Here is an 11226-nt window from a genome sequence, read left to right on the forward strand (position 1 = left end):
GTGAGGGGCACCCCCAGCCTTCTTACTTTTCTTTTCCAGGATATGTACAGTGGCCTGATAGGGCCCTTGGTCATCTGCCGGAAAGGGACACTTACGTCCACTGGAGGCCGGAGGGATGTGGCCCGGGACTTTGCCCTACTATTTCTGATCTTTGATGAAAACCAGTCTTGGTACCTGGAGGAGAACGTGGCAGCCCATGGGCCCCAAGATTCAAGCCACATCAACCTGCAAGATGAGACCTTCCTAGAAAGCAACAAGATGCATGGTTTGTGGGCCCAGTGCATGCAGTAGCGGGTGGGACCTGGCAGGGAGAGGACCCTTCAGTACCTCCTGACCCTTCATCAACAGGTGTGGAGAGGACTGGCATCCTTGAGACCTAGCTCAGGTCCAACTTCCTCCTGCCCAGCCATGTACACTAACCAGAGGACCACAGCAAGACACAGATAGAAGAGATCTTAGTCCAAGAGAATTAGAGCAAGGATGCTTGGAGGCCAGCTAGTCTAATTCACTCTTTTGACAGAGGAGGAAACTGAGGCCTAGAAAGGGAAAGGAAGTTACCAGGGTCACACATGAGCTCCCAGACTGAGGGCTGGCTAGGCCAAATCCTTTTATTACAGAGGAGGAAATGGAAGCTCATGGAGGTCAGGTGACTTGCCCAAATAGCTTCATAGTCTCCAAAGTTCAGTTTAGAACTCTTCTTCTTTTTCTCAACCCCATTCTCTTTCCACTGGGCTGTGTTGCACTATACAGTGCTCTTTGGCCAATATTGGAACCTATGTATAGAATATGTCTATCTATATGTGTATATGTATATGTATAAGTGCCAGTCCTTGGAGCTTAGAGTTCAGCAGTAAAAGGAAGGGGAATAAGACAACAAGGGTTAAGAGTGAGAGCCTCAAGGGCAATGGCCTCCATGAATGAATCAGCTCTCAGTGTATGCTAAGAAGTGCTGGTGCTCTAGAAACAAAAGCAAAGTGTCCCTGCCCTTAACAAAGGACTTTGACACTGCCACTCCCAGCAGGGGAGAGGTACCCAAAGCAAAGGGGAGTCATGGAAGGGAGTTGTGTTCTTGGAGGCTTGGTACAGAGATGATGAATGGAGCTCTCCATTGGTCAGATCTTTGACATGGTCCTTCCCAAAGGGATGCTGCTGTTGCTTTGATTGTCAAGTATTGTGAAGGTAGCACTGAGGTGATTAGAAGAGGCCTTTGAGACCCAATAATGTGGTTGGGAGGGAAAAGGCCTAAATTTGGATTCAGAGGGCCTAGGTTCAAATTCTGACTGCCACTTCTTACTTGTATAAGACCCTTGCTCTGTGTCTCCATTTTCTCCTATGTAAAATAAACGGGTTGGACCAGATAACTTCCAAAGGGCCTTTATAACTTCAAATCTATAGTCCCCATGGGCAGATATGGAACCTGAGGCTCAGAGCGGTTGAGGGACTCACTCAAGGTCACATAGCAAGGAACAATAGTTGGAATTTGAACCAATATTCTTTGACTCTAAGGCCAATGCCCTGCTGCCCCAAGAGGTAAAGAGCACAGTAGGCTGCGTTGGTCAGGGCATTCATTCATTCATTCATTCGTTGGTCTGTCCATCCATCCCAATGACCAATATATCGAATGCTTCTTCTACGTAAGGGTTTGTGCTAGGTTCCATGGAAGGGCAGAGCATGTAGGGTGACCCTCTGATTGAAGTATGGTAGGGAGGGATTGGAGATCAGGCTATAAAGGAGGGGGGGGAGGAGGGAGGCTGCCTGTCAAAGGACTTTGAATTAAATTTGTTTGGGTTCAACAGTGCAAAGCTCTGGGGAGCGAAATGCAAAAAGGTGACAACCTCTGGCCTCAGACAACTTCTTCGATGGTGTGGCAAGGGTATGTGTGTGAGGTCAGAACTGAGGAGGAAAAGTGAGTTTTGATGGCAGGCAGGAGCTGGGAAGATGCCACCTCTTGGGGTGGCTGGGAACAGCCTTGCCGGAATACCAGGATTCTGAAGCAGAGGAAGGAAGTTAGGAAGACCATTCCTGCCCCGGAGGTGGAAGCACATGGAGGTAGAACATGACATGTCTGTCTGTGGAGTTCAGGGAACGTCTGGCAGTTAAGTCTGTCCTGATCCAAGCTTGTGTGAAGGGGAATAACGAAAGACAGGTCCAGAGGCAGGCCTGAGCCCGGCTACAGAGAGTTCAGTTCCACATTCAGGAGCTTCTATTTGGTCAGCATCAAAGGTGTCTGACCATTCACAAAGACCCAGTCAGATGTGGATCAGGGTTCTCTGTTCAGTACTCACTCTGGTAAGTGTGTGAGCCAGAAGTGGACCTCTCAATTTGGTAGCCGTGTTGAGGATGAAACAGGGAAGAGCAAGGCTGGAAGCAGCTAAAATCAACTAGGAGGCAAGACATGGGGAGCCCATGAACTGGGGCTGAGGAGAAGGGGACAGATGTAAGAGATGCTATCAGAGGCCGCTCACCAAGACACCCTTGAGTCACAGAACATTAGAATTTGTCTTCTGGTGCAACTCATGCATTGTTGGAAGGAAAAGACTCTCCCCAATAACCTACCTGACAAGTATATTTAATTGACTGCTAATTGGTTGGGGGTGGCGCACCAAGAGAAGGGAGGACAAAGTAGGCAAAGAGGGTGGAGTTTCTAAGTGTGGCCCTGGCTGGCTAGAACATATCCTGCTGGGAAGGCTTACAGGGAAGGCAGGCTGCCAGGTCAGGAGCTGGATCTCTCCCCAGTAGATAGTGGTGTTGAAAAGAAGTAGCAGAACACAGTGGGGAGGCCATCAATCAAGCCTTGGATTGCCTCCAATCCGGGAATCTCATTTTCTGATTGCCAAAATGGAACTACACCTCTCCCTTCCAACTTGTGGGGGTTAGGGGTATGGTACCCCGGCCATCCGGAAAATTCCTGTGTCTTTTTTCAGCCTTCCCTTTGTAGCAGAGAAGCCTGCATTTTTCCTTTTTTATTTATGGGGTGTTTATGGGATGTAACATTTGGGTAAGGATCTCTGTCATCTGCTGGCCTCCTTATGAGTGGTCTGTGGCTTCTGCAAAGCTCCCCCAGAATTCCTATTTGATTTCTTATACCGACCTGTGATATATCTGTTCTATTTCGAAGCCACGATGGGGAAAGTTGTGGAAAGGATAGCTGTCCTTCCCCTGGCTAGGGGGAGATAACTGAGAAGTTCCTTACTCAACAGTTCCTTAGCAGGTACTGACTGTATACCCCATGCTCAGCATTGGGGGAACAAAGAGGAGAATGAAATAATCCTGGCCTCAAGGAGCTTCCATTCTGTCAAGGAACACGGTAGAGATGTGTATGATACACACAAAGAAAATACAGGCTAACTTCAGAAGAGGGACATTGGATCAGGGAAGGCTTCATGTAGGAGGGGCTATTGGAGATGAATTTTGGAAGATGCTAGAGATTGTAAATAGTAGCATTGAGGAGGAGTGTGTACCAGTCACGGGGTTCTATGGGGCAAATTCATGGAATCAGGAAGTGAAAAGTTTCATGTGAGGAACCACAGGGCTGGTTTGGCCAACTCATAGAGTACATGAAGGGGAGTAATATATAATACAGAGAGGCTTCTGGGTCGCTTGCACTAGAATTGCAGGAGACCTTAGAGGACCTCTATCCCACTCCCCTCTTTTGCTAAACAAGAAGCTGAGGATCAGAGAGAGGCTCTCGGGTGTTAGGTTACAAAGCCAGGATTAAAATCCGTGTCCTTTGACTCCCTGCCACCATGTTACTCCAATGTGGTTGGAACCAGATTGGGAAGGACTTAAAATGGCCAAGAAAGGAGAGTCTTGGGGACAAGAGGGAGTCACTGACATTTATCAGAAGTTGAGTGGTATGGCCAACTCTCTGCTTTAGTATGACCACTTTGACATCCACATGGAGGATGCATTGGAGGGGAGAGAGGACCAAGGGCCAGTAGCCTAGGTAAGGGATGGGGAGGGCTTGGCCTTGAGTAGTAGTTGTGGGAGTGGAGGAAGGAAACCCATGGCAAAGATGTTGAAGAGGTAAAGTGGGTGACAAGGTATCTAGGGGAATGGGATGGGCCAGGGGGAAGAATTAGGAACTAAAGGTGACTCCAAGGTCAATGTCAGAAGAATGGTGGTGCCCTAAAAAAAAGGAAATTTGAGGAGGAAGATTGGGTTCTGTTTGTGATATGAGTTTGCCCATCTGAAACATTTAATTTGGCTGTTTGTCTTTCATTCTTAAAGAGGTGATGTGAAACCACAGCTCAGGATCAAGACTAGGGCTGAGTAAATTTGGTTTTAGAAGCCATTAGGGTAGATGACAACTGAGTATGTGAGAGCTACTGAGATCACCAAGATAAAGAGAAAATGCCAGGGCCCTAGCATAGAGCATTGGGGAATACACACAGCTACAGGGCATACCATGGGTGGCAATCAAGCAGAGGAGACTGAGGAAGAGCAGTCAGACTGGGGAAGAAGCAGCAGAGCAGGGTCACGGAAACCCAGAGTGTGGAGTTTTCAGAAGGAGAGAGTGGTCAACAATATCAAAGATGAGGTGTGCGAAAGAAGGCCAAGGATGGAGAATGAATGGGCTGCGAGATTTGACAGCTTTAGAGGAATCCCAGTCGCAAGATGATGGGGACAGAAAATAGACCACAAAAGACTGGAGAGGGAAGGGAAAGCAAAATGTAGAGGTATTGGCAGGGAGGGGAGTTGGTTTTTCAAGGAGTTTTCCAAGAGAATACTTTGTAAGCTGGACACTGCAGACACATGAACCCTTGAGCAGAGGGCAGGGACGTTGTGCCACCTGTGGAGAGTAGATCAGAGAGCAAAGAGAGTCTAGAATGCTTCAGTGTGAATGAATGGGTAGCAGGGGAGGCAACAAGAATAAAGGGAACAGGATGAACAGTGGTTTTTCTCCTTTGCAGCCATCAATGGGAAGCTGTATGCCAACCTTCAGGGACTGACCATGTATCAGGGAGAGAGAATAAGTTGGTACATGCTCGCCATGGGGCAGGATATTGACTTGCACACTGTCCATTTCCATGCAGAGAGCTTCCTCTACCAGGTGAGTGGGGAAGAGGCTGGAGATCAATAAACTGGTGACTGGGAAGGCAAAGGGAAGAGGAGGGAACAGGGTTGGCAGCTGTTCCGTGACCAGAGAAGAATGCTTTCTGGGCCTAGGCACCCAGCTCTTCTTATTCTTGCGGGTTTAAGACAAGAACATATATGGGATACATGTAAGGTCCTGCCCTTGGATTAAAAAAAAAAACAATTTCATAAGCACAGGCTAGAGGGCAGATTTTGAAGCCTGAGGGATCTTAGGGGGACAACTCAGCAAGTGAACAGTGTGGTGTGGTAGCCAAAAAAAAAAAAAAGTCACTCAGTCTACATTCAGGGAGGCCTGGTAGCGAGGATGGAGATCGTAGTTCTTCTGTCACCACTCTGCTTAATTCACATCAAAATGGGGACATTGACAAACCACAGAGATGTCCAAGGATGAGGAGAAGATGGTGAGGATTGACTGAAGACCTGAGGATATGGAGCCTGAAGAAGAGGTTTGGGAGAGAGGGGATGCATGAGATGATGTAAGTGGATTAGTCTCATTCTGTTTGACCCCAGAATGAGAGGGATCCTTAAATTAGGCTGTCAGGAAAAGCATGTGTGTGGATATGGGTATCTGTATGCAAGCATGAGAATGCATGTGTCTATATGTCTGTGTATGCTTATGTTTCTGAGTGTCTATGTGTATCTGTGTATATGTGTTGTCTGTGTGGCTCTATATATGTCTAGGTGTATATGTTTCTTTGAATGTCTCTGAGTATGTGAATATGTATGTATCTGTGAATATGTATTTCTGTTGTCTCTCTATATATGTTCTTTGTATTTCTATGTGTACCTGTCTCTGTATGTCCATGTATGTTTGCATGCATTTCTTTGTGTAGGTGTGTCTGAATATATATATATATATATATATATATATATACATCTGCTTATATGTATGTTTCTCTATATGTCTCTATGTGTATGTTTCTGTGTATGTATGTGTATGTCTGAATATGCATGTCTATAGGTCTGTGTGTTTGTGTGTCTATGTGAATATCTGGGAATGTGTGTCTCTTTCTCTGTATGTTGCTGTGTCTGTGTGTTTATATGTGTCTATGGGTCTGTATTGATCAATATGAATAGTTGTGGGACTATTTTCTTCATATTTGCGTGTTTTGTATGTGTATATGTGTCTGTGAATGTCTCTGTGTCTCAGTTTCTGTGTGCATTGGTGTATCCTTATTGTTCCTGCATGTTATCTGTATGTTTCTGTATGCAGCCTTTCTAGGTGTGTGTGTTTCTGTCTGCATGTGTCCCTGTATACTTTTGTTTCTATGTGTATCTCTGTGTTTCTGTGCATACATGTATGTATGTGTATCTAAGCAAGGAGGTTAACAAACCAGCTCACTGATGCTTGGCCCAGGACAGCTCTGAGACATTCTGGAAGGAGGAGAGTCTCATTGACAGTCAGGGCTCCTGGAAATTAACATCCTTTCCATGCGCTGAGAATCACTCCACAGGCTATGGACCAGAGGAGGCCCACTCTTTCTGTTGAAAGCATGAAGCCCCTTCACAGGATTCTCAGAGTCTGAGGCACTAAGATCCCTAGCCAGAAGAGGCCCTGAAGAGCAGCTGGTCCAGCCCCCTTGAGGCTAGGGCAAGGCAATGACTTGACCAGGTGCTACAGAGGAGCCTTACTGGCCAATAGGAGAACTTGCGGAGGTCATCTAGTCCAGGAGATCTTCACTTTGGCTCTTGGAAATTCTCTATTTGATGTGTTAATAAGTCTATTTCAATAGAATTTATTCATTCTGTGACTCTCTGTTTTTCACTTTTTTCCACTTAAAAACATAATGCTGAGAAAAGGCCCGTAGGCTTCACCAACATCATGGCCCAAAAGGTCTCTGAATATGAAGGGAAAGAAACTAATATTGGGCAGCTAGGTGGTGCAATAGATAGAGCATTGGCCCTGGAATCAGGAGGACCTGCATTTGAAACTGGCCTCAGACACTTGATATGTTCTACCTGTGTGACCTTGGGCAAGTCACTTAACCCCACAGACTCACAACATTCCCCCCAAATAAATAAATATAAAGATGCCCCAATATAGTCCAATCTTCTTACCTTGAAGATGAAGAAACTGAGGCCCAGAGATGTGAAGTGTCTTGTCCAAAGTCCAATAGCTAATAGAAGCTTGAAGAGGGACTTGAATTCAGCTCTTTCTGCCTCTCTGACTACACTTATTCATAGCTACCACACCTGTCAGGGCTGGAAGGGAGAGCTCCCAACATAGAAGGGGAAACTAGAAGCTGAGCTGGTTTCCAAAGGGCACTCTAACAGGAAAAAAATGGAACAAGAAAGTGTTAGCATGACACCAAGTCATTTCTTGCTTCCCAGTTCAGAAGATTGGGCCATCTTCCTTGGAGGCCAACCACAGAGTTGTGGTTGGTTTAGGGCCTGAAGTTGATGGCTCCCTCTGGCTGCCAGTTTGAGTGAGGCTCAGGATTGAGTACTTCCCAGGCCTAAGGCAGCTGTGATGTTGGAGGTCTGGAATTGCCTTCCTCCCCTCACTGGTCACATCTCTCTGACAGAGTGGGGAGAGCTACCGAGCTGACGTGGTTGACCTGTTCCCAGGAACCTTTGAGACTGTGGAGATGGTGGCCAGCAACCCTGGAACATGGCTACTACACTGCCATGTGGCTGACCACGTCCATGCTGGCATGGAGACCCTCTTCACAGTCCTGGCCCAAGGAGGTAAAATTGAAGGGAGCGAAGGGAAGTGGGGATGTCTGAAAGGACACCAAAGTTTTAGAACCCCAAATGTCTGAGCTGCGAGGGAGTCTTGGAACACAGCATCTTAGATCTGGGAGGACCCTTAGAACAGGGAATGTCAGAGAGGGGAGGGGTCTTAAAACAAGGGATGTCAGCTGTAGAATGGACCTTGAAGCACAATGTTGAAGTTGGAAGTGGCCTTAAAATGAGAAATGTCAGAACTGGGAGGAGCCTCAGACCAGGGAGTGTCAGAGCTGGGAGACATCTAAGAACTCAGTATGCTAGCTCTAGAGTGGACCCTAGAACATAAAATGTTAAAGTTGGAAGAGGGAATGTTAAAGCTGGAAGGGACCTTAAAACCCAGAATGTCAAAACCAGGAGGGAGTTTAGAGCCCAGAATATCAGTGCTAGGGGATAGGCTAGAGCCTAGAACATTAACTCTGAAAAGGATCTTAGAAAAGAGAATATAAAAACTAGGGAGGGATAAGGGCTTTTAGGACACAGACTTTCAGACCTGGGGGGCCCTGGATTGCTAGTCCCCTCATAAAATGGGGAACCTGAGGCTTGTTCAAGATCACACAGCATTTTTGTTAGTTGGTGGAACCAGATCCTCTGATTCCCAGTCCAGGGCCATCCATTGCTGCCACTGGCCCCTTAGTATCATGGGAATGACCCATCATCCTTGCTTCTAAGTGTCCTGCTCCCATACATACACAGCCTAAGCACCTAGAGAAACAAGGGGTTGAGTTTGAGGGGACTAAGCTGCTGCCTCCTTTTTTCAGAGCCTATGAATACCACCAGCAACGAGAAACAAGGAACAGGTATGAAGGATATCATGCAAGCATGAACTACCCAAGGGGGAGGAAAAATGGCTAGGGTCCTAACCAGGGTATGTGTTTGTGTGTGTGTGTGTGTGTGTGTGTATGTGTGTGTGTGTATTTGTGTGACCCACCCAGGGGCCCCAGACTGGTTCAGGCTGGTTCCTAATGAGGAAGGTACCAGGTGCCAGACAGCCATCAGAGACCAGGTACTGGCTAATTCCATTTCCTCATTCTTCATTGTGTGCACAAGCCCACACCACAACCTTAGGTGTGCAAGAGACCTTAGAGAGGATGAGTAATTTTCCAGAGGAAGAAACTGAGGTTTAGATAGGGAGAAGCATAGAACTGACCTGTATCACTTGGGGGTCTAGTTCCCCTAATTGCCGCTTAGTAAATTCTCTTGAAGGGATGGATGGATGGATGGATGGATGGATGGATGGATGGATGGATGGATGGATGGATGGATAGATCTAATATGAGAAGATCATAACCAACCCCCTCATTTTACAGAGGGAGCAGAGTAAATGACTTGCTCAGGGTCACACAGCTAGAAGTTCGACTGAGGGTTTCCTGATACCCAGTGCTCTGTCTCATTCTGGATCTGATACTTGTTAACTGGTGTATATCAGACAAGTCACTCACTCTCTCTGGGCTTTTATATCTATTTCCTTGGTTCCTTACAACAAATGGAGGAGGAAGGTGAGACAGGTAGTGTCATCTCCCTTTCACAGCGAAAGAAATAGTCTCAGAGAAGTTGAGTGACTTGCCCAGGGTCACACATTTAGTCATTACTCAAATTCAGTCCAATAGGTATCCTGGATAATGCCCTATGTCCAAGCTCCCTATTAGCAATAAGCCATTCCCTACCCACCCCACCCCATTGGGTTACTCTTTTCAATCTCTTGACATTCCAGCTACAGTCTCTGAAGAAATGGATGGGGCCAAAGTCAAGATCCTGGGTATGAAGGTTCCTGTGAAGCATGCAGAGACCCTTGCCGTGGTCCTCGTTGTTCTGGGGCTCATCCTTCTCATCATTGTGGTGGCCTTGGCTGGGATCTTGTGCTACCAGCAGCGGCAGAGGAAGCTGAGGCGCAACAGGCGGTCCATCCTGGATGATAGCTTCAAACTCTTGTCCCTCAAGCAATAGAACCTGTGCCCAGGGGCACAAATCAGGAATGGCACTCCTGGGGGAGCCAGCTGGATGACTTTGGCAGTTGGGGGTGGGATAGGGTGGGGTGGGACATTCATTCAGTAAGATGTTTTATGTGTCACTAAACCACATGAATGGGTTCTAAACAACAACGGCAATAACCTCAAACCTCCCAGCAGCCTCTGGTACCCCTTCAAAAATTGTCAGATGTGTCCAGCTGTGAGGTTGGTACCTGGACAAAGAGAGAATAGGTCAATTGAAGACCCAGCTAACTTGGGGGGGGGGATGCCACATCTTGGCCATAAAGACTATGAAAGGGGGCTAGGTTTGGGGCTGTGGAAGACAGAGTCTACCATGGACCCTGATTCTCCTTGGAGCTGATTCCTTTAGCAGGGACTGGGTTGTGTTGGGAGAGGTTGGTAAGAAAAAGAATGCCAGTTCTGGAAGACAGTCCTCTTGATGGGCATAGGTCCATGCCCAGAGGGAGGGCCTGGCATGTGTCCCATTGTCATTCATAGCCAACACTACATTAAAGAGCTGATGGAACCTGAGAGCATAAGACTAAAGTGGGGGGGAGGACCCAATCTGCCTGCTCTTATAGTCCAATACCCTGCCAGCTTATGTGGGTGTCTCTTCCTCAGCATCTATGGTGGTCAGAGGGCATCTGGTTCATCCCTTTATCCTTGGGAGGACCTAACCCTACTCTGGCCAGACATTAAGAAGTCTCTTGGCACCGTGTTCTGCTCGTTGTTGGGGGAAATCTACCAATTGAGATATTGAGCAGACGAGATGAGAGCAGGAAAGAGAACACTGGCTCCTCTGGGTGTGTTTGGCAAAGGGGAGAGAACAAGGGCAGGGAAGATCCTTTCCCTTTCCAGGTTTGGGAGATGGAAAAGAGGGAGGCAGTGTGGTGTGATGGAGAGGGTACAGGATTTGGGGTAAGGAAGGCCTGGGCTCAACTCTCACCACAGTCACCACAGCCAGGAGACTGGGGTATCCTAGGCAAGTCACCACCTTCTTTGGTTTCCTGTAAAATGAGAGGGCTGAAATTCATGTCCCCTAAGAACCTTTTAAGTTCTAAGTCTCAGAGTTCCTGATCCTCTGAAAGGCTTCACCTCTGGAGGTGGAAGTCTAGTTCTGGGTGCCAAAAGACAATGGCAGAGAGAGGGGGAGGATAGGCTTAGGTGGACCAGGGGAAGGGGGATATGGGTCTTTTAGGGAACCTCTTCCTATTGAAGGGGATTGATCTGGGGGTCAGTAGTGTGGTAGGAATATCAACCTTATTTCGGGGGTCCCTAGAAAATAGATTCCTTCCCCCCACTCTGCATTACTAAGCGGGATGACTTTTCTTCTATTAGTTGAGAGCTCTGTGAAACCCATGCTGGTGCCCCAGAAGGAAGGGAGAAGCAGAGGTAGAATGGGCATCCAGCTGGCCTGCCTTGTGGTACTGAA

General features: G+C 47.3%; 1 protein-coding gene across 1 annotated transcript in view; it reads left to right on the forward strand.

The window, feature by feature from the left end:
• The window catches only part of HEPH (hephaestin), an 83426-nt gene extending 73583 nt beyond the window's left edge, over positions 1-9843 (forward strand). Inside the window, exons 17-21 of the mRNA XM_074199882.1 lie at positions 40-265; positions 4914-5053; positions 7623-7785; positions 8586-8624; positions 9539-9843. Of these exons, the coding sequence (XP_074055983.1) occupies positions 40-265; positions 4914-5053; positions 7623-7785; positions 8586-8624; positions 9539-9771 (801 nt within the window). The 3' untranslated portion in view covers positions 9772-9843. The remainder of the gene's footprint in view (positions 1-39; positions 266-4913; positions 5054-7622; positions 7786-8585; positions 8625-9538) is intronic.
• Positions 9844-11226: the final 1383 nt, after the last annotated feature.

This window comes from Macrotis lagotis, chromosome X, assembly GCF_037893015.1.
Source record: "Macrotis lagotis isolate mMagLag1 chromosome X, bilby.v1.9.chrom.fasta, whole genome shotgun sequence".
Lineage (NCBI taxonomy): Eukaryota > Metazoa > Chordata > Mammalia > Peramelemorphia > Peramelidae > Macrotis > Macrotis lagotis.